This window comes from Marmota flaviventris, chromosome 7 (assembly GCF_047511675.1).
Source record: "Marmota flaviventris isolate mMarFla1 chromosome 7, mMarFla1.hap1, whole genome shotgun sequence".
Classification (NCBI taxonomy): Eukaryota; Metazoa; Chordata; class Mammalia; order Rodentia; family Sciuridae; genus Marmota; species Marmota flaviventris.
In genome coordinates, this window is record NC_092504.1 from 853,557 (window position 1) to 876,906 (window position 23,350).

The 23,350-nt window shown below is 49.0% G+C and overlaps 1 protein-coding gene across 7 annotated transcripts in view; it reads left to right on the plus strand.

Annotated features, from left to right (window-relative positions):
* Positions 1-23,350, plus strand: part of Pigg (phosphatidylinositol glycan anchor biosynthesis class G (EMM blood group)) — a 43,047-nt gene that overhangs the window by 17,336 nt on the left and 2,361 nt on the right. For 2 of the 7 annotated variants that reach the window (XM_027940748.2, XM_027940791.2), the window contains 8 exons: positions 3,863-4,075; positions 8,567-8,784; positions 9,125-9,406; positions 10,617-11,041; positions 12,730-12,921; positions 15,884-16,193; positions 18,982-19,145; positions 22,147-22,557. In XM_027940748.2, coding sequence (XP_027796549.2) covers positions 3,863-4,075; positions 8,567-8,784; positions 9,125-9,406; positions 10,617-11,041; positions 12,730-12,921; positions 15,884-16,193; positions 18,982-19,145; positions 22,147-22,396 — 2,054 coding nt within the window. In that variant the 3' untranslated portion in view covers positions 22,397-22,557. Of the gene's footprint in view, positions 1-3,862; positions 4,076-5,842; positions 5,879-8,566; positions 8,785-9,124; positions 9,407-10,616; positions 11,042-11,436; positions 12,355-12,729; positions 12,922-13,105; positions 16,194-18,981; positions 19,146-22,146; positions 22,558-23,350 lie in introns of those variants that run through there. The other 5 variants (XM_071614038.1, XR_011707924.1, XM_027940756.2 and 2 more) reach the window with 5 other exon arrangements.

The following is a 23,350-nucleotide window of genomic DNA, read 5'->3' on the forward strand; positions in this document are numbered from 1 at the left end:
TTGGGGGCACTTTCCTCCCTTATTTTTTCATGATGTCTATGTATCTTTCTCTCTTGCAGTGTTATCTGAAGTATCATAGCTTCTGCCCTATTGTCTTATAGTGTCCCTATAGGTTATCTATACCTCACTATTAAGGAAGAAATCAATATTACAGCACTCAGTGTACCCAACGTGCAGCCATATATCAGTTAGCTTCTATTTTTACATTTATAGTTTTGTCACTATAATCAGAAATGATGAGTCCGGTTATCTTCTACCATATAGTCAATAGGTTTGCTTAATGGTTTACAGTTTCTAGTGGAAGAAGGGGGCCTGGGGGGTTGGCTGAGATGTTTATGAGGTAGGATGTGAGAATATGGAGGTATTAGGTTATATGACTAGTGAGAGGGTAATCATAAGAAATTAGCTGTTAGTAGGAGAAACAAGAGATAAGCAACCCCTTGCAAGACTCCGTTACCTCAGCGACAGGATAACTGTTAGCACCCCTAGTAGAGAAACCTCTGGTGCAGCAGGCCCACAGGGACCTTGGTGACTTCTTACCAGGTCCTTATTGTTATCCCTTGATAGAAGCGGCAATATCTTGAAATTATATTTTACCACAACTTACTGTTGAAGAAGCCGGTTATTTGTCCCACGGAGTCTCCTGCAATGGATTTTGCTGCTTGTTCTCTTCACTGTTAACTGAGACTTTCTCTATCCATCCTATGGGTTTCCTCTGACCCAGACACCAAGCAGATTCAGGCAGTGGGTTTGTTCAGTTCTGTCTGTTCTGGTATGCTTTGGTCTGGTCTGTTTGTTCTGGTTCGTTTTTTATTCTGATTTATTCTTTTCTGGTCTGGTCTGGTTTGTTCTGGTCAGGTCTACTTTGTTCTGGTTTATTCTGGTCTGGTCTCATTTGCTCTGGTTGGTTTGTTCCGGTTTGTCCTTTTCTGGTCTGTTTGGTCTGTCCTGTCTGGTCTGAGCAGGGCTGCTTGCCCCAGGAAGGATATAGTCTCTGGCTATCTGCTGTTTTGTGATTCTGGCAGCCATTGAATGTCAACTAGGTCCAGTAGTTCAGTGGAGTTTGCAAACCATGTTGTTTTAACTATTATAGGTATTTCCTATAGGTATTATATTATAGGTAATTATAGGTAATATATTATAGGTATTTCTTAGTCAGTGCCTTAGTCCATGAGAGCTGCTATAATAGAATGCCACAGATAGATAACTTAAAAGAAAATGAGTTTATTTCTCAGTTCTAGAGCCTGGAAAAGCCAAGGCCAAGACATGAAATATGGAGCACTCCATCTCCACATTGGAGCTTAAATGCTGCCTCTTACCAAGGGGAGGGGTGCTGATATTCACATGGCAGAAAGCAGAAGGGCAAGAAGGACTCACTCCTTCTGCCAAGCCCTTTAATAACAGCATTGGCCTCATAAGCTGACGCCTGCCCAGAGGACCCAGGCCTAGCACTGTGCATTGGAGATGATGCTTCCATCACACAATTCTGGGAGATGCCTTCAAACCAAAGCAGCCAGAATAATGCTATAAAGAAAGCTCCCCCGTGTGCCTGCTTTTCTGTTGCCCAATGTTAAGAGAGACAAGCGGGCTGCGGTTGTGGCTCAGCGGTAGAGCACTCGCCTAGCATGTGCGAGGCCCTGGGTTCCATCCACAGCACCACATAAAAATAAATAAATAAAGATATTGTGTCCAACTAAAAAATAAATATTAAAAAAAAGAATTTTAAATTAAAAAAAGAGAGACAAGAAATGGGGGTTATTCCTCACCAATTTCATTTTGATGAATGAGTTCACAACTAAGTTTGCTCTTCTTTTTAGTATCGTTGTGAACTTATGGAGTTAGGCATGTTGATTTGATTCCACTCATCAGTTATTTTTAGTATTCAATTGCCACATCTTTGGCCAGTGGGAATATCTTTGTATCAGCTCCTGAGTCCTTTAGACAAGGCCTTGGTGGTAGTTGTCCGCTCTCCTGGCCCTCTGGTCTGTGCAGTGTTGCTAGTCCATTGTGCGGTGTCCTTGAGACCTGATCAGCTTCCACCTTTTCCTTTGAGTGGAAGTACTGTTTGAGGGCCACCCTCTCAGAGAGGGAGGTGCCTGCTGATGCTGGCCCCTCTGTTCTCTGGACAGAGTAAGGAAATCTAAGATAAAACAGGCTTGAGTTTGTATTCTTCCAGTTCATATTCAGGATGATGCAATGAACTGCTTAGACCTTACTCTGTCCTTTCATTACCCTCTAGGAGTACTGGGTTCATTGTCTCCACTCAGCAAAGAATTGAAGAACAGGACACAGAGAGAGCAAGCAAGCAGCAGGTTTATTCTAAAAGTGACAGAGATAGACTTTCTAAAGAGAAGGGGCCCCAGAGCTGGGTGTCTGGTGGGGGAGTTTTGGCTTGTTCTTTTTATGGTCTCTGGAATTTTCTCCTTTCCTCCCCTGTCCACACTCTTCTCACTATTATCTATGGGTGCTCCTTCTGTCTACCTGTCTACTTCAGTTTTTCTATCAGATCCCCTGCTTACGAGCACAAGTACAGAAGTGTCTGTCTGGAATTTTAAATTTTTAAAAAAAAGAGAGTGCTTCTGTTCACAAGCACTTGTGTTAACCAGGATATTGACCACATCAGAAAACCCTGTCCATGCTGTTTTGTTCTGGTCCTGCCTCTGACCTCCTCACTCACCATCTTGCCCTGGCTGCTGAAGCCCTTCTACATCTCCCTCACTTTCAACCTCCCAACCTGGTTATCAGCACCCAAAGTTGATAGTTAGGGGCGTATGACTCACCTGTGCCATCTCTGGCAGATATATGATCTCAGGAGTGTGTGAGACCTGGGCAGGTGGGGGTGGATCTGTGTTGTGCTTTTGTTTTGTTTTAGCTTATTGTTAAATACACACACACACACACACACAGGAAGAAAACAAATAATAAAATCGTAGAGGAAAGTTCCTTCTAAGCACAACCCAGAAGCCATTGTTAAAGGATCAGTCGAGAAGATAAATTTGACCAAATGAAAAAGTCTGCACAGCCACAAATCACTACAATTAAAGTAAAATCTGCAGAGTCACACTTGAGTATCCAAGAGACCAACACCTTGCTGGGCCATCTGGGTAGACTTCCTAGTGACAGAGGAAGACCTGCAGGCCTGTTCACAGCCTCTGGCGGGATGGGGCTGCTGGCTCTCCTTACAGATGAGAAAACTCAACCAGGCTGAATTTCTTCAAGTTTGTGCCGGACAGTGGCAGAGCAGGACCTGAACGGACCTATTGCCTGACACCACACCCACCACCCTTGCAAGGAGCCAGCAGGATGGCCAGCTGCAGTGTCCCGACAAGACACCCACCACCCTTGCAAGGAACCAGCAGGATAGCCAGCTGCAGTGTCCTGACACCACACCCACCATCCTTGCAAGGGGCTAGCAGCCTGGCCTGCTGCTGTTGGACTTGAAGACCTTTCGTTACAGGCGGACATCTTGCAGCTCCAAGTCAAGGGTGACACCTGCTCAGTAAATTCAGCCTCATTCTGATCTCCCCAGGAGAAGCATCTGCTCAGGGGCCACAGAGAGCTGAGCCTGGGGCCTAGAGAGAACCCAGAGTGTTCTGAAACTAATATAGTCAGGTTTAGTGTGGACTGTTGACATCACTGAAGTGACCACTCTTGGCCTCTGCAGGACTGCCTGCCACCTCCATGCTCAGCCCTGCTCAGCAACTCATGCAGTACTGAATTGTTAGTCTCTCCCAGGAAAGTGTCATTCAAGGATGTGGTTTCTATGTGAGTCTGTGGTGAATGTTTTGAAGACATTTGTAGAAGGCCAAATTCAAGAATGCATACCATCTCCCTGTCATTTAGAATGTTCTCTCTTCTCTAGGGGACATCCGACACCCAAAGCGTGTCCAGCAGACTGATTTGGCTGCAACACTGGCAATTGGACTTGGTTTGCCAATTCCTAAAGACAGTGTGGGGAGTCTCTTATTCCCAGTTGTAGAAGGGAAACCAGTGAGGGAACAACTGAGATTCTTACACCTGAACACAGTGCAGCTCAGCAGGTTGCTGCAGGAGAACATGCCATCTTATGAGAAAGGTAAGCTAACTGGCAGTTCCCAGCCTCTGAGGTCAGCATCTGTGCCCCGTGTTCCCATGTGCTTTGTGCTGTGCATTGTGGTTGTCATGGGCTACTTTGTGTCTCACGCTCTTCCACCATGTCCCTGCCTTCCTGACCCTCAGAACCTCACCTGTCAGCCTCAGCACCCACAGATGCCTCATCTAGGTGTGGTTCCTTCATAACCGTATTCATTCTGCTAACATTCACCATGTTCTTCTTATGAGCCAAGGAGTGTTAAAGGCACTGGAGATAAGCACACATGGCACAAGGTTTCTGTCCTCACAAAACCTTCCAGAGGGAGGAAAGAAAAGTACCATGGTGGATGCCAGATGGCCACCTTGAAAAAGAATGCACAGGGAAGGGGAGTGCAGGAGTGGGTGCTGGCGACAGGACTTACCTTTGAGTAGATGCCCAAGAGGGAGCCCCACAGGCTGAGGAGACCAGGCGCTGCAGCAGGGACATCAGAGAGATATGGGGGCCCACTGGGCATCGGAGGGCTTTGACTTTTATTCTGGGTAAGGTGGGGGCCACTGCAGGATTTTGCACCAAACCCAGAATCTTGGGTGTGTGTTTTCCAAGGCTCTCAGGAGAAAATGAGTCAGAAAGCAATTGCAGTGCTCTGGGGAAAGAGGAGGCTGCCGGTGGCAGTGGAATCTGGGAGAAACAGTAGAATCTGGGAGAGGCCTTTACACTGTGGATGTTTTGAAGGGAGTGAAACAGGATCTGCTGGAGCACTGGAATACAAGGTCATAGAAGACCCATGGGAAGGATGGGCCTCTGTGTTCTCAGCATGGCAGTGAAAGGGGGCTATCATACACTGCTGTGGGCAAGACTTTGACAGGAGCAAGTTTGCAAGGCAGGGTCGTGGGGCACAGTGACCAGGAAGCTATGAACAGAGTTTCATGAGGAAGCAGTGTTGCCCACGAGCATCTGGGCTGGTTCCATAATTTGGCTTTTGTGAATTGCACTGCTATACACATTGATGTGGCTGTGTGTCAACTACTGGGAACTGACTGCTGACCTGGCAGTACAGGCTCATCAGGACCTGCAGACCAGCTCAATGGGATACTGGGGAAGCCTGATTGGGGTGGTACAGGTGAGGACAACAGAAGGTGAGCAGGGAAATGGACTGGGTTGATGTGGGGCTGAGAGCAAGTGTTTTCAATTTAAGCCAGAGCTACAAAGGATGTTTATGTGCCAATAGGAATGGTCCTGGGAGGAACAAAAAATTTTAAATTAATTTTAAAAAATGGTCCCTGGATAAGAATATGCCTTCCTGGGGCCCTCTGTAGATATTTGAGTTTTGTTTTGTTTGTTTTTAGAGCATTAGAGTTATACACAGTAGTTGGATTCATTTTGACAAAATCACATATGCATGGAATTTGATTTATTCCATTTCAGTCCCAGGTGCCCCCTTTTCTCCCTCCTTCTGTTCCACTGATCATCCTTCCTCTCATTTACTTATTTTTGGTTGGTGTTTTCTACCTACACATACAGGTAGAATCCCCTATGGTATACTGACATATGCATATAGCATGATTTTGTTAAATTCATTCCCCATTTTCTCCCTTTTCCCTTCCCTCCTCCCTCCCTCTCAATCTCCCTCTTCTACTCCATTGGTCTTCCTGTATATTTTTATGATATCCAATCCCCACCCCACCTTTTCCCCTTATTTTTCTTTAGCTTAAGCATATGAGAGAAAATATTTGACCCTTGATCTTCGGAGTCTGACTTGTTTCACTTAGCATGATGTTCTCCAGTTCTGTCCATTTGCTGAAAAAAGTAAGATTTCATTATGTGTATGTACCACCTTTTCTTAATCCACTAATCTATTGACGAGCATCTGGGCTGGTTCCATAATTTGGCTTTTGTGAATTGCACTGCTATACACATTGATGTGGCTATGTCACTGTAGTATGCTGATTTTAGACTTTTTGGATAAATACCAAAGAGTCAGGTAGCTGGGTCATATGGTAGTTCCATTCCTAGCCCTTTGAGGAATCTCCATACTGCTTTCCAGAATGGTTGTATGAGTTTGCAGTCCTATCAACAGTGTATGAGTGTACTTTTCCCCCTAATCCTCACCAGCATTTATTATTATTTGTATTCTTGATCATTGCCATTCTGACTGAAATGAGATGAAATCTTAGTGTAGTTTTGATTTACATTTCCCTGTTTTCCAGGGATGTTGAACATTTTTTTTATAATTTGTTGAATTGTATTTTCAAATACTTTACTCTGCCACGTCCAAGCACATCAAATACCAACTCACCTGACCCCAGGCCCCATCTGAAGTCTAGAGAAGGTGCCTCCGGTTTGAGGCAGCACTTGACCTGATGTTAGCAGGTCTTCCTCTTGGAGGTTGTGGGGTGCTGCCAGCAGCAGGTGACACTGTGAGTGTCACATGTAGAAGACAGGCCTTGCAACTGGGGACTGGCCAGGAGCCACGGGCAACAGGGCGGGAGGACCTGCTGAGCCAGCGCATAGCCCTGAGGTGTCTAGGGAGGAGCTTCTCGCAGGTGAGGCCTAGGCAGCACACATTTCAGTCCAGACCAGACCCAACTATTACTTTTGGTTGTTTGTTTTTATTTTTTCCAAAAATAGTTTTTATCAGCATGATAGTTTTTCATATTTATTGTTGTTAATATGTACCCTTTCTCTTGCACTAGAAAAAACACCAATGAAAGCAAGAGACAATGGAAGCATTGTTTGCCTATTTCAGAAATATCAGGGTAGGAGAAATGGAGAGCCAGAGTGAGTAGGGGAAGAGATGACCCTGCCAGACAAACCCAGGACGGCCCCTGGAATGAGGAAACATCCCTGGGGTCTTACACCCCCAAGAAGCCTGTGTCCACACTGTCCATACATGTGCTAACACAGAAATGGTATAGCTCTCAGAAAAGCCTATAGAGACCCACTTTACCCATCCTGTCCTTGGGCAGTCTTTCCACTCTTGTGGGACTGGCTATTCCTTGCCTCAGGATCTTTGCACATGCCTGGGATCCTTAACTTTCAGCTCACAAGTCAGACTATCCTTTTCCCACCCCACTTACAATCTTAAATCAGTTCCTCCCCATTACCAGAGGTCTTGCATTATACCATCTGCTTTTCCTTTGCAGCATTCTTCTCAGTATATAAGGGTGTGTGTGTGTGTGTGTGTGTGTGTGTGTGTGTGTGTGTGTGTGTGAGTGACCCCTACAGAATCCTGCCAAGGAAGCAGGAATTGTACCTATTCACTCACCATGTGTCTTACCCAACATACCACCCTTGGCCTATAGTCAGGGCTCAGGAAGTGTTTGTTTGGATAAATGAACAGGTGGCCCCATGTCTCTGTGATTCCTAGATGGGGACGTTGTGGGGTATAGACACAGGTGCCTGTGTTTCTCTCTCTTAGAGGAACTGTGGACACAAGTGGCCCACTTCAGGGTGGGAGGTGCAGCATCTTGTTGCCAGCTTTGGAGTTTCACCCTTAGTTTAGATGTCTACTCCCACCGCTCTGTGAGTAGCAGGTGATTTGCCCTCTGTCTTAGATGCTGCCTCTGGAAACAGGCATGATGCTCACATGACACTCCCAGCTCATTGCTATGGAAAACAAGGAATAAGTTGCTTGGCGTGGTGCTGGCCATTGCCTCTTCCAGGTCACATCCTCCAGTTCTCCCAGATTGGCTTGCAGGCCTCGGGGTACACGTCTGGGGCTTGTGCCACAGGCTCTAGACTTCAGCAGCTAATGTCACTTGCTGGGCAAGGCCCGAGGTGTGCTCACAGAATCCCCCAAGCTCAGTGTCTGTTTGGGGAGCCTGCTGATAGGCACACTAAGACTGCCCTCCAGTGGCCCTTCTGGAGCATGAAGACTCAGAGAGGAAGTTCTTGGTTTACAGACCCATCTGGTCACTAGTAAGTGTGATCCAGCAAAGACTTAGCCCAGCCAGCTCTAGAAAAGGGCCATGTCAGCCTTGGTCTCCAGCAGACATGAGGCTGGGTTCTTTTGGGAGCTGGCATTCCATGTAGGCTGCACCACTGGCCATCCTGAGCAGGGACAGGCCTCAGTGGTGCTAGTGCAAGGACAGAGGGCCAGCCTTTGCTGGGCAGGTAGGCATGGTGGGCAAGGTCCCCACACACACTGCCAAGACAAGCATTCTGCAAAACAGGGCCTGTCAGTAATGCACTTCAGGGTAGTTTTAATACTGCACGAGAAGAGTGGAAAGAGACAACAGGGAGGAAGGGGAAAGGCAAGTGAGGGAGGTGAAGAAGGAATCCAGGCGGAGCAGCAGCAGACATTTCTGTCACTGTGTGTGCTGATGACCCAGGCCTGACATTGCTGATAATGGACACACACATTTCCTCAGCTTCCTCAGCCCCTCCCCTAAAGGGACAGAGAGGTATCTGTTCTAAAAATGTGCCAAGAAAAACCGAATACTCTGGAATTGTGTCTGTTCTGACATGCGTGTGATCTTTTGGTTCTCTTGCTAGATCCCGGATTTGAACAGTTTAAAATGGCCGAAAGATTGCATGGGAACTGGGTCAAACTACACTTGGAGGAAAACCGTTCAGACGTCCTGCTCAGCCTTGGAACCAAGGTGCTCAGGCAGTACCTGGGTGCACTGAAGACCCTGAGTCTGTCTCTGAGCACACAAGTGGCCCAGTACGATATCTACTCGATGGCAGTGGGGACTGTTGTGGTTTTGGAGGTATGGATGTTCATGGAGCCATGGCTCAGGTGCTAAATTTGTTTGGTAACTCAGCCAAAATAGGACAGTTCAAAATATATATAATAAGGTTGTTGCTAAACAAGAAAACTGAATTTTTCAACCCTTTTGTTTTGTGCCTTGACTTGGACACAAAGCAGTGCATGCAACAGGTGTCTACCTTCAGCATTGCCATGGGAAGAGAAATAATAAGGCATGTGGTTTGGGTAGACAGTTAAAAGTAATCCTTCAATGGGCTCTTCTGACCTCGCTGTATGAGCAGCTGATGAGCTCAGAGGGATGCCACCTGCTCACAGAAACCACTGGTGTTTTTCTGTTCCAGGTTCTCACCCTGCTCCTCCTCAGCAGCCCACAGGCGCTGCGCAGAGGGGCTGACCTGGAAGTTCCTCTGCGGTCTCCTGTGTTTTCCCTGCTCTTTTATTTGGTATTCCTCGTTCTTTCGGCCATTCACGTCATAGTGTGCACCTCAGCCACAAGTTCCTGCTACCTCTGTAGCCTCCCGTGGCTGGTGGCAGGAGGGCTGATGGTTCTGGTTTCCGCACTGCTCTGTGCAATTGTCTCCACTCTCACCCGGACTGTCATCGAGAGCACTCTCCTGAGGAAGGTAGGCTGTATCCACGTACGCTCTTGTTATGTCGGCCAGACTTCCAGTCATCAGACATTGGTTGAACACCTGTCATGTTCCAGTATAATTCTGGTAGGGCAGTTCCCTGGGATAGCCACATACCAGAGGGGTTAGTTGGGAAGGACCTCAGCAGCCACCCAGACCTCTGGCATCTTGACTGCAAGGTTATGGTTGTAGTCAGGTCCCAGCCCTTTATTCTCAGTTGAGAAAAAAGGTTTCCTGAACTGGGGAGGAAGTAGAAGCAGAGCTGCTACACAAGGATGGGGAGTGTGAGTCTGAGTCCTAGTAGGCCCTTGCCCTGTGACTGAGGGACAGTCTCAGGTAGACACACAGGATGGCCCTGCTCATCTGGTCAGCTTCACCAAGTGCAGTTTTCTTTTCAAGGCTGACATTTTCTTTTGCAATTCTTAGTCTCTGGTTTGGCACCTTTGTTTGTGAGCTTAGAGGTGGTGACAGGAAGAATGGATAGTTGCAGTTGGGTCCAGAGTGCCCTGTGCAGAGACTCCAGCCCCATCCCTCCTTGCAGGGGTTTCGGAGGCCCTCTGCTGTGTCTGGGCCCAGGCACTCATGTGTCCCTAGGGCATGATGGTCTTCATCCACAGCTGCATCTCTAGGGCCTGGCTGGGCTCGTGGTGACTCTCCCTGGGTACCTCACAAGCAATGGTTTCAAAAGAATGCGAACAGTTGCGCCCTCATCTTGAACGGTCTTTGGCCAGCCTGCTTCATGGATAGTACTGTGTGCCACCCTTGTCATCTTAACAGAAACCATTGTAGTGGGGATCATGGAGTTCTGGAAATTCATGGAGAAATTAGATGTGTGGTTTAAGGAATTTATCAGGGTCCTTTGGTTTTGAACAGGAACTGGCATGGAAGCGGGAGCAGGAGGGCTGGGTCAGGAGCCACTGGCCAGTGCCCCAAGCTCTATCACTGCCCAGAGAGCCCAGGTGCTTTCAGTCTCTGCCACCGAGCTTATGACTTGCAGTCCAGGGTGAGGACAACTGGCCGGCCATGTGGTGTCAATGTCCCAGAAGCAGGGGAGGGGTCTTCCAGAATGGGCAGCAGGCACTGGGCTGAGGACCAGCAGGTGTCTGTCACAGGGGGTTCTTCACTGTGAGTGAGGATTTTAGCACATGCAGAGAGACACATGTCATTTTCAGATTACTACGGAAAATGCATTTCCTCCTCACAGAATGCAGCTCTCCCCAGCTCCAGGTGGTCAGAGATGGACCTTCTCCTGATGCTGGGCACAGCAGGCCACGTCCTGAGCCTGGGTGCCAGCAGCTTTGTGGAAGAGGAGCATCAGACCTGGTACTTCCTGGTCAATACCCTGTGTCTGGCTCTGAGCCAAGAAGCCTGCCGTAGCTGCTTTCCAGGAGATGACAGCAAGCCTCAGCACAGTGTCCACATGCTGCAGGACAGTGCAGTCTACAGAGCCCCCATACTCCACAGAGCAGGCCACACCTCCCCCTCCTCAGAAGCACTTGGGGGCCACACACGGTGGGCTATCCTGGCAAGCCCCTGGCTGGTGCTGGCCTGTTGCCGACTGCTGCGGTCCCTGAACCAGACGGGAGTGCAGGGAGCCCACAGGCCTGACCTCGGCCTCTGGCTCACCAGGTAAGCATGAGCCTCAGCTATGGGCTAGACCCTCTGTAGGTGATGGTCACACACTAGGTCTTTTACATTTAGGCCTGTTTTATCTTATGAATAGGATAATGTAAGGAATCTAAAGAAATGAGCAAATGTAACTCAGGAACGAGTGTTGAAAGGTGGCCTGATAGGTTTTCGGTGCTGAATTACAGATAACTGATCATGATTAAGACCCTGAATTCTAGAGTGACTGCTCCTAAGATATGACTCTAGGTTGAGCTCATAGTGGCTAAATCTGCACTGCTGCCTGGGACGGGAAGGATGAGGTCAGCTGGGCAGGGGGCTGGGGCCTCTGCTGCAGCTCTGCCCTTTGTAGCTCCTTCTTCCTCTTGTCATCTCTCTTTCTCCATCCGGGAGGACAGAGCGTGTGACGATGGTCAGCACTATGAGCCTCTTACTGTGGCTGGAGAGCACAGAGAAAGTGAACTATAGCGGACAGGAGCATTTAAAGTAAGGATGGTACACACGAAGGAAACTGAGGCAGAAGTCAAGATGGCTCTTTTACTGGGGTGCTAAAATGGACAAGAACAGCAAGAGGAGCAGACGGTGACCATCTGCTCAATTCATGGACCTCATAACTGCAAAACACAGCAGCAGTGCTGGTCCTCTGGGGCCCAGGGAGTTTCAGGTTCACGTCGCAGGTTATCTTGCACCTGTGATGATGAAGCCCAGCTTGAGCACAGGTGAGCCGAAGAACCCTGGCCCCACATGGCCTCTCCTTTGGGATTCCCTAGTGCTGAGTCAGCAAGTTGCATGTTCCAGCAGACCGCTGGTGTCTGCCGTGTGTCCCAGAGCAGCCCTGGAAGTGAATTCCCAAGCTGGAGATTAAGGAGCAGGGCTAGAGAGAGGCCAGGCCACTGAGCCCGACTGTGTGAAGTTCCTGCCCCAGAAGAGCACAGTGACACCCCCACTTCATATTTTCTTGGGAAATTGAAGCATTGGAACAGTCCTGGCATGTTGTTGGCCTGTCATCTCAGGCAAGGACATGCTGCCGCTTGCCTCCTGAGCTGTCCTTGCACTGTCTGAGCATTCCTGTTGATGGTAAAGAGGCAGCAGCATCCTGTTGGAAAGGCCCCTGCCTTTTCTGTGGTGGTGTGCCGCAGTGCAGAAGAACACCCGAGATGGTGGCGCAGTTCAAACCAGGCGACCCCAGGAAGGCCATCCTCCTGACTTGACACTGCCACATCACTCCTCAGATTTCTGAAGTCTTTTCCCCTTTCTGTGTGTGCCTTGGAAGAAAGTTACTCATCCATTTTACCACTGCTGCCAGTCTGAGCTGTGTGAGTATGAGCTGTGTACCATGTACTCTGTGTACCATGTGCTCTGCCCACTCCTCCTCATCCAGGAGACTGTGGGGTGGCAGCCTCTGAGTTCATCTGTGTGAGTGAGCGGCACAGGCCAGGAGAGGAGGGTCCAGGGGACTGGGACCGTGTGCACCTCTGAGTCCATCTGTGAGGGGAAGGGAGACTTCAGCTTGGCAGTCTTATTTATAACGTTTGAAGAACCTTTGTTTGAATTTAAACAACCAGCCTTTTTTTTTTTTTTTTTTTTTTTCCCTTATCAGGAAAATTAGCTGTTTTTACGTAGCTATCATTACTATGAGACTCAGAGGTCACTAGTTTGGTAATGATTCTGCATTTTCTGTTTCATTTCAGCTCTGACCATAAGGTGGAGCTCTCTGGTCTGGCCGCTCTCTCCCTGCTGGTGATCTTCTTGTTGGTTCAGAGAGGGTGCTCCCTAGTGTCCAGAGCAGCTTTGGCACTGGGGCTGCTGGGTGTTTTCTGCTACAGGGCAGCCATTGGGAATGTGCTGTTTCCATGGCAACCAGGCGACAAAGGCTTTTCAAAGTAAGTGCACTGGACACATGAGAACTTGATTTTAGAAGTATCTTTGTATTTTATGGTAATTTATGTCCTAAAAAATGCCATGCCAATCTTACAGCACTAGGGCTTGGTTTTTGTGAATGGTGATTTCATCGATAGCTACTAGAGCTTACCAAACCTTAATGAACTACTCTGTTAATTCTTTTAGGAGAGAAAGAAAACTTGGAAATAAGGTCATTGAGATATGACTGTAGAGATGAGAAGGTGACAGTGAGTGCTGCTCCCCAGCAGGTGGGAGAGGAAGCAGAGAGCCTCGTAATTTACAGTGTGCTCCCAGAGGGCCAGGAGCTCGTGCCACGCCTATCAGGAGCACTCAGTCACCACTGTTTCTACCTGCTGGTGGCCTCTTCTGCTTGGGGGTATGGTGGTACAGGCTCTGCCTACTCCTGAGAGGTGGCAACCATAGCTACCCCTTTGACAGGCTGTCTTTCTTCTTAAGCAGCTCTTGAGGTAAGGCAGAGGGCAGGAGGGATGGAGACGCAGGCATGCTCCCTGAGGCATCCCTTACAGCTGCGAGAGTCAGGACAAGGCAGCTGTCTGATGAGAGTGGTGACCCTCACAGTTCTATGGAAGCTCTCAGGCAGGACACTGTGGACCAACAGTCTGTAAAACTGTCATATGACCCCAACAAGTGTGTTTCACTTTTCATATTTATATAAAAGACTGAAATAAAATATTGGTAATTATATTTAGAACCTGAGGTCATAGGTGGATTGTAATCTTTCTTTTTACGTATTATTAAAACTTATGTGTGTCTAGAATTCACAAGTATTGCTTCTCTAATTAAGCAAAAGGTCCAGCTCTGAGCAGGGGTCGTGGCGGGGCTATGCAGGTGGTTGTGGGGTTCGGAGGCATTCCAGAAGCACGTGCTGACAGAAATGGTGTTGAGGCAGTGCCTGCTGGCGGGGGGCAGCAGCATGGTAGGGCTTCCTGCCCCAGAGGCTGCGGAGGTCAGTGCCAGAGCAATCCATGGAGACACCTCAAAAGCTGTTGGCTTCCCAGTCTGAGACCTGGCAGACTTCCAGGCTGAACACTGTCACACAGTGCAGTATGTGAATGAGTTCCTCGTTTCTTCCCAGGTTTATGTGCCTGATGTCAGCATCTCTCACTTCAAGACTTCAACCACCTTGCCTTGTCTTGCCTGCTATCTGCAGCATGTCCTTTGCTGGTGTCCAGAACATAGCCTTTCTTTTCTTTATTTTTTAGTTGTAAACAGACACAATACCTTTATTTTATTATTTATTTTTACGTGGTGCTGAGGATTGAACCCAGTACCTCACACATGCCAGGCAAGCGCTCTACCACTGAGCCACAACCCCAGCCTGCCAGTGTGCCTTTTATTTCAGTGTGCTTCCTATAAAATGCGTCCATCCCTCTGCTCATCTGTCCTGCTTCTGAATACTTCCTGGTTCCAGATCCACCTGGTTCTGGATCTGCTGTGGTTCTAGATTCATCCAGTATTTTAAGATCCCTTGCTTTTGGTACCTCACTCTCTTTTCCACTCAGAAGCCAGGCTTGGCTGGAGTGTGAGGTCAAGCAGGGTAGTCCTGGGGGTGCCAGAAGCACTGATTATCAGAGTGAGGCGGGTCCATGGGAGATGTCCAGTGACACCTCCCTCCTGTTCACCACCAGCAGCTCTGTCATCTTGTCCTCAGGCAGGCCCTCTTCTAGACCCTCTTTCTCTTTGAAACTTCTTCAGTGGTTCTGACCTCAGAACCCACCTGGACTGTTCTCACTTTCGTCTTGGCCTGGGCATGGCAGGACACCTAAACTCAGCTGTCCAACCAGGGCCATGTAACAGGCACATGGCACACAGTGCCCACACTGTTTGGATTAAACCAATCAAATTAAAAAATGAATATTTTTAAGGCATAAACATTTCTAAGAAAACCTAATATAGGAACTCATTTTTCAAAACTGATATTATGTTGGTATTCACTTAAAATTTACTTAGTTAGCATTATTTTAAATGATCAGCTTTTTTAGTTTATATAAAATATATATGTTTTAGGAATATATGTGGCGTGGTGGCATGTGCCTTTACTCCCAGAAATTCAGGAGGCTGAGGCACAAGAGTCACGAGTCTAAGACCAGCCTGGGCAACTTAATGAGACCCCAACTCAAAATAAAAAAGGGCTAGGGTAGAGCTCAGTGGTAAAGCATCCCTAGATTCCATCCCCAGTTCCTCAAAAAAAAGTAATATATGTTTCATAAGATGAAGTTCTCAAGTGTGGTATCATAAATTATATCCTTTATAGATTTAAATGAAGCTCTCAAGTACTTTGTTCATCATAGCACTTAGTATGTATCAAGTGTTTACTATCTGCCAAACACTTTATATGCTCTCTGTTGCTAATTGCTAGGACAGGCATGTGAGTTGTTGATGCTGCTCTGTTCTTTCCACAAATGGCAGAGCTGAGTGTCGAAGTCAAAAATAGAGCTAGTAAGCAGCAGAGACAGGACTGAGTGGCTTGGACCATGGTCCATTTTCCACATGTGTACATATAATTGTGCAGATCCTCGTTTAGATTTGCCTTACAGTGACACGCTCAGTCGCACACTTAACATTTGTGAACTTGTAGACATTCCTGACAGCTGGGCTAGCACAGAGGATTTCGGTTAACGATGCAAAGCAGGTAGGTGGCTTTTCTGGTATGCTGCAGGGGTGTGGCTGTGGTCTTGCAACCAGGTGATCCTGGGACCACATGAGCATGACTTCACCAACTCCATAAGGAAGGCACACATCAGGCTGCCCCTTGCAGGAAGATGGTGGAGGTGACACTCCTTCCACAAGGGTGTCACAGCCCCCTTAGCTGGCTGGACACATTCAGGCACTCCCCAGTTATATATGTTTTTCATGAGAAAATATGTATTTGAATTTTTCTAGCTGGTATGAATGAATTAACTTGTTTTGCTCTTTTTTTAGGGGTATTATTGAAGCTCGTTTTGTTTATGTCTTTGTCCTTGGCATTCTGTTCACGGGCACCAAAGACTTGCTTAAATCCCAAGTCATTGCTGCAGACTTCAAAATCAAGACTGTAGGTTTGTGGGAGATATATAGTGGATTAGTTCTTCTGGCAGCATTGCTCTTGAGACCACATAATCTTCCGGTATTAGCCTTTAGTCTCTTGATTCAGACTGTAATGACTAAATTCATCTGGAAGCCTCTGAGACACGATGCAGCTGAGATTACTGTAATGCATTATTGGTTCGGTCAAGCATTCTTCTATTTTCAGGTAGGTTGTTGTTATCTGGGTAGAAGACTATTAACTTTCAACGTCATTTAATCTTTTAGTTTTCTTTGAGAAAATTTTACAAGTTGTAGAGTGATATTTGTTCAGTGGAAGAATTGTCAGTATGCATGATGAATTATGCTTCAATTTCATGTGAAACTTTAAGAGTAGAGTACAGCTCCAAGGTGTGGATGAATGGGTGTAAGACAAGATTGCTGCTTTGCAGGGTCAGGGGGTCACCTAGTACCGACAGTCTAGGAGGCGGGTCTGCCCTTCACTGGCTTCAACAGTTAGTCACTGTGCTTCCTCATCCCTTTACCCTTGGTATTGGAGCTGTCCACCCTGGGGCCTGAAGGATGGTCAGGGCATCTCTCCAGTGTTCAAAGACCCATCAGCAGCAGGCCAAGCCCACTTTGGGTATGCAGGGGTAGGACAACTCCTGGACAGGGGGCAAGCCTAGGAGGGATCCAGTTCCACCAGCCTCCTGGGATCCCCAGAGCAAGTGCCACCTCTCCTCTGATCCCCTCCCAACTCAGCTCCCTGACTGATCAGCTACGGGACATCTCTGTCTCCTCCATCAGCCTTCCTATGCCAAACAGACCCAAAGGCTCCCAGAGGCTTGTCTGGCTGTGTGTCCCAACAGGTCAGTCTCTTCCCCAGCCTCCTCTGCTCTTGGTTTCCTAAGCTCCCAGCATTACCTGTGGAGCAGCCCACAACTAAATGGCTTGTCTCTGTTTGACCTCAAAGCCCAAGGGTGGTAGGTGAAATTAGAGAAATCTCTTAAGTCCTTGTGTAGCATGACCAGGTGGAGACCATCATGCTTTAGAGTTCCCTGGCCTCCCAACTATCGCAGCCCCTGGTCACTCACTCCATATGCCAGCTAAGCTTCCCCACTGTAGACTCTGCTCCTGTGGAAGGCAGGGGCCCCTGGATGCCAGTATAGGGGTCCTTAATAGAATGCAGAGAGCCACAGGCACAGATGCTAATATCCAGGACTTCCCACCTGGTAACCTCTGGCAAGCACCTGCTTCACCTTAGTTTCCTTATCTATAAGCTGGGAACAGTACGTAGTGCCCTTATCCCAGGTTGTAGTGCGGCCAGGAGCTTAGCTGTGCCTGGCCCTGGTACTGAACATTTTTGATGCTGGTCGAAGAGACAGCTTCTGGAGCACACTTTGCTCCAGGTTTGGCCCAGCTTCCACAGTGTGGCAGGAGGCAGCATGGGGCAGCAAGCCGTGCCCTCTGAGCTCTGCAGGCCACACCACTAGTGTTTCTGCACCAGGTACCCCCCTGTACTGGACTCCAGGCCTCACACTGACAGCCAGAGGAGTCCCTAGCTACCCTCCTGCTGTCTTCTTGTCCTTCTGTTCTCTGCCCCTCACTTCCCTCCTTGACCTTCAGGTTGAGCTTCTTTCCCTTCACTGTCAGGTTTCCTGGGAGAAGAGTCAGAAGCTTTGCTTCTCCTGCATCCTTCTCTGAGCCCTTCGTTCCCTCCACAGCATGAGGATGGGAACATGGGTGTCCACTTGTGCCGGGTCCTGGTCTCTGTCTCAGTTTCCTCCCTGTGCACCGCATCAGCATGGTTGAGGGTTATGAATTCATACAAGTAGAGCTTCAGCATGTGCAGCCTAGCTACTGAACCACGAGGTCAGCCCTCTCTGCAGACTGATGCTGTTTTGGGGCTGCCATCAGTCTCCCAGAGCCAGACCTGCTCCCGTCCAACCAGGCCTTCTGCCCCTCATCCTCCCTCGTGCTTCTTTCCCATGGAAGCCCCTCCCCACTGCCCCCACCAGGAGTTAGGGAACAGCTCACTGTGAGCAGAATGAGTTTCAGGGGAAGATGTACAGTGGCGTCTGCAACAGGTATGGCCTCACACAGGTGAGCAGGGAGTGAGTAGTGCATACCTCTGCCACAGGTGTTCCTGGAACCACACCTGCCAAAGGATGAGGGAGTGGGTTTGGGACACCCAGTTAGGGCTCAGGTAGGCAGTTCCAAGAGGGGCCCTGGCTGCGCCTTGTGGACGCAAGTGTGCCACAGACCATATGCTTCCTCAGCGTCTGAAGAGGGTCCTCATGACACAGAGATAGAGGGTCATCACTGCCAGCAGACTGACAGTAAAGTAGCAGAATCTTGGCAGATCCGCTTTTTGATCCAAAAATCCCATAGCAGGATGAGCTATGTGGCATTGTCCCCCATGTCCCATATCTTATGGCCCACCAGAGCTGGGCTACAACCAGCCAGAATGTGGGCAGCAGTCAGAAAAGCCACCCTCAGTAGCAGAACGTTCCCTCCCAGAGCAGTTGGCCCACTCTGCCACATGATTCAGCAGTATCCATCAGGACCCACTGTATAGACAGCACTTGACCTCCAGCCCAGTGTCCCCTCAGACACGCTGGGAAGCTGTGCCCTACAGGGCCACATGTATCACCTTGGAAGGCCCTTGTAGGACATCCACACGTGTATCAAGGTCAGCCTCTGGGTCTGCCAGAGGTGTGGGTATGCTTCAATAGCCAGCAGACTGGCCTATGCCAGTGGCACAAGACCTAGTACTCCACTCCTTCCTCCTGGGCCTATATCATGTGGCAGGCAGATGGACAGGTCACCCACAGCCAGCCTAGTAACCTGAAGAAATGGCAGGCAGTTGGCGCTCACCAGAGCCTCTGGCTCTTCTGACTGTGTGTCCTCATTGGTGTGCTCATCTGAGCCATATGTGTGTGTGTTTCACGTTAACATAGTGGTGGTTGGTGTCTGTATTGCTAAACCAGTGTCAACCCTGTTCTCCTGTGTTCCAGGGAAACTCCAACAACATTGCCACCATTGACATCTCAGCAGGCTTCGTGGGCTTAGATACCTATATGGAAATTCCAGCCACATTCCTGACAGTGTTTGGGACATATGTGGGGCCTGTGCTGTGGGCCAGCCACTTGGCACACTTCCTGAGCTCAGAAGCAAGCAGGTGAGGTGCTTTCTCCGTCTTCTAGCATAAATCTAATGGCAGGTTGCCTGTTCTTAAAAGTGAAACTTATTCTGGATAAGGGCATCAAAACCCCAAGGGTTAGACCATTTTTTTCACAGATTTTCTTTTCCTTAAATAAGCACAGTTTGTAGCTCAGAGGCCTGGGTGGGTCTGAGGCTCTGTGGGCCAAGTTCAGGTCTCCCAGTTCAAACCACACAGTGGAAATTTCTCTTGCTTGTTGGTATTGGGAGGGAAGCTAGTTCTTCCCCTTGGGGGCAAGAAGACAAAAGATGCTGGTTCTTGGCTTCCAAACGCCCTGCCACAAGGGAAAGGCCCCAGAAGGGGTTGCCGCCCATACAAGAGGCTGAAGCCAAGCAGGGAGAGTTCAGAGACAATCGCACACCAGCAAGGCCCTCCTGGGGGATTTGCACACATGTGCCTCCCACCTGCACAGCATGCCCTCACCCTTCCTTGCCTGTTCTCTCGGCTGCAGCCCTACCTCCTTAGGATTTGCTGTTTCCTCCTTACCTGTGGATTTGTGCTCAGTTCCTCCCTGACAGGAGGCTCCATGGATCTGGCCTTCGCCAGCTTGTTCACCAGGCAGCCTCAGTGCTGGGTAGCCCGCCTGATGGAGTCAGCCACAGCAGAGTGTGGGCAACTTGTTTCTGAGTCCCCCAGGGTAGCCAGAGAGCCGCCCATAAAGCTGTTAGACTCGTCTGTGCCTGGTTTCCCCATCCGTAGAACAGAGGTTGCTTGGGGCAGGAGAGGGAGTGTGGCATCACTGGGAAGTGCCCCCGTCCCTGGTCTGCAAACGCACAACTTGCTCCATCTGCAACCCTGGTCCCAGGTGCTTGTCCACTCACTAAGCCATATAGCCAGCGGCACTGCACTTGCCTCCCACACACTCTGGTGGACACACCAGGTCAGCCAAAGCCTCACAGGCATACCACTTTGACCAGTGGCCCCAACCCTAGGAGCTGTGACACTCATGTGCCCTGCCAGTCTTTCTGGTGGGGCTTCCACATCAGCCATGACTGGAAGAGCAGCTCTGGCTGCGGCTGCTGTACTGTTGACTATGGGCTGACCCTCAGGAGATTCTCAGGCTCCACTGACCACCCAGTGACCCTACAAACTCCACATCCCTACCTCTGCCAGCAGTGTCTGTGGGTCTGCTCTGTCCTCTGGCTTTGCTGTGTGGCCACCTTTGTGGGTTTGCATTCGTTCCACCCCAGGTTCTCGTCCTTCCTCAACCCCAGAACCACTCTGAGATCCCCAGGTTATGCATGGCTCAGACTGCCCCGAGGCTCCAGCCCAAGCATCTAGCCTCCTCTCAGCATCTCCATGGAGGTACCCTGCAGGCCTGGAGTTGTGTTCATACTCAGCCTGTTTCCATCAGGGCAAAGGTGGGCATTAGTGTCATCCACTAGAGAGCCATGAGATGGCCTCAGCCCTGGAGAGAGCTTCCCACCCCAAGCTCTAGGTGCACATTAGGGTGCAGGTGAGAGCCAAGTGCCTTCCAGCCAGCTGACCCACAGCCCTCTGAGGGTGAGAACTTCATCTCCAGCCAGACCCTAGCTTTCTGCAGATAAGGGACACCTAAAACAGTCAGCTGCACTCAGGGCAATGTGTGGACAGACCCCACAGTGAGGCTCACCCAACCCACAATCAGGGCCAAAACTGAGCTCTGGGGCAGAGCTCCTGCTCACAAATCTGGAAGTTGCCTCTCTGCAGCTGTCTAGGATGCTGTGTGGGTGGGTTGGAGACAGGCTGCAAGTGGACACTGGACTTAGAGAAACAGAAGCCCCTTCCTTGGCAGTAAACACCAAGAGGGCCAGGAGTTGTGGGGTCTGTCCACCTCTGTCTGCAGGGACTGGCACATGGCTGAGCACACTTTGGGTGGAACCCAATTGCACAGGTGCAAAAGATGCGGCTCATCCTCCGTCTGCCTGGCAGGCCTTCTGTAAAGAGCAGCAGTCTTGGCGCCTTGGAGCTGATGACCAACATGCACAGCAGGCACATCTGTGTTTTGGAGAAGAGACAGCATCTTCCAAAAAGAGTTTTAATCGATTTGATGGCTTCTCTAATTAAGGAGTTATCTTGCACTTTAGAACTGGTTTCTTCCTTCATGTTCAAAAGCTTAAAACATCAAGCTGAATCCGCCTCCCTTTTGTCCCAGTGATGTAAGAAAGCTGTGAGCAGATCTAAATGGTGCACAGAGCAATACTTCCAATAGGTCAAAGCTGCGTCCACGTGCTCCCTGCAGCACAGGTGTCCCGTGCCAGGCGATAAGAGAGTAGTAAGAAATGTGTTACCATTCAGGGACTGAGGTGTGGCTTCTGAAGGGATGGTGTTTTGGACTGTCAGCTGGAGGACGAGGCAGAGTAGGGCTGTGTGGCAGCTCACCTTACATGAGCCCTTGGGTAGGAAGGAAGCTGTGGGTCCTGTACAGTCCCCTGGGGGCCAGCCAGAGCCCACATACCATGAAGCTTGTGCAGAGTGTGCACCTTTTAGAGGTGTTGGTGCCATTGCCTAGGATGTGCCGAGGCAGCCCCTGTTGGGTCCAGCAGGGCACCCCAGTGCCACAGTTGGGGGGGAGCAATGAGGGGACATAAACTGACCATAATGTGAAGGCTACGACCACTGGGTTGTGCTAGTGGCTCTGAAGGGGGTCAGAGTTGCGGCCCACCCAAACAACAGGTCCAGTTTCCTTGGGGGCAGGTCCTGAGTGGCAAGGAAGGTCTGCAAGCAGTCAAGCTTGGCCTCTCCAAGAACCGGAGACACAACCCTCACGTGCCTTCTTCCCTCTCAGAGCTTATTGTTAGTGAGGCACCCTGCCCTCAGTGGGTACATCTTCTCTGGTACACCTGCAGGAAATCAGCACAGGTTCTGGAAATGGGTGAGCACAGGGAGGTGCTCAGTGCTCTCCAGTACAGGAGAAGAGTCTTCTTCATGTCTGGTCCCGAGTTGGGGGCAGGAGCTAACCCACTTCTCTTGTTGACAGTGGTCCTGCACTGAGCCGTGCTTGCTTCTGCTACGCGCTAATCTGTTCCGTGCCAGTCGCCACGTATCTCATCCTGGTGACGTCCCTGCGCTACCACTTATTCATATGGAGTGTGTTTTCTCCAAAGCTCCTCTATGAGGGTATGCATCTGCTCATCACAGCGGCCCTCTGTGCGCTCTTCACAGCTGCAGATCAGAACAGCCGTGCAGGGCCAATACAGAGGTGGACACTGGAAATGGGTGGCTCTTAAAGTCTGCTGTCTGCCCTGTGGGTCTGAGTACTGAACAATCTATTAGATTCAAGTTCCATCTAAAAAAAAAGATGTAAACTTATGAAGTTGGTAACCAGCTTCAGCTGTACTTGAAATTAGATTAAGGAGTAAGTACTTTAATAAAAGGTGACTTTAAAATACTTCAGTGTGTATTGTGGTTTCCCTATTGCCAATCACTCCAGAAACTTGTGCACTTTTAAGTTCCTCTGATGTTATGCATGTTATGATGTGTGTTTAAACTGATGAACAAAGATCCTGGAGTATCCTCAGAGTGCCTGGGGCCCCTGGGCAGGGGGTTACCTGCTCCAGGAGCCACATTATGGCACCCAGGCCCCTGAACACTCCAAAGCCATGGACACCCAGGGGCACTGGCTTATGTGGGAGGAGTCCATCACTGCTGATAGCATTTAAATGAACACTCTTCACAGAAATTACTCCTTTAAAAATAATCTATTTTTGTTAATATAAGGATTTTTTTCTGGGGTTTTTGTACATATACCCACAAGGGAGTTTCATTATAAGTTACATCTTTGCCTAATTAGAGAAAAGTAGAGCTGCTTGTTAAATATCTGAAGCATTCTAAAAGAAATTAAATATAACATTTTCAAGAAAAATAATTATTTTCCAAAAAAAAAATTTTTAAAAATTAGCAAGTATTTCAGTCAGCTTTTTTGCTGCGGTAACTAAGCACCCAACCAGAACAATAGTAGATGAAGAAAGTTTAAGAGGTCTCAGTCCATAGACAACAGAATCCAGCAGGAGGCAGCTCACATAATCAGTAAGCAAGGATACAAGATACACCAGATACACCACTCACCAGATACAAATATCCACCCCAAAGCCATACGCACGCCCACCTCCTCCAGCCACACCATAGCTGCCTTCAGTCACCAATCAATCCCACCAGAGTAGTAATTCACTCTTTGGGTTAAC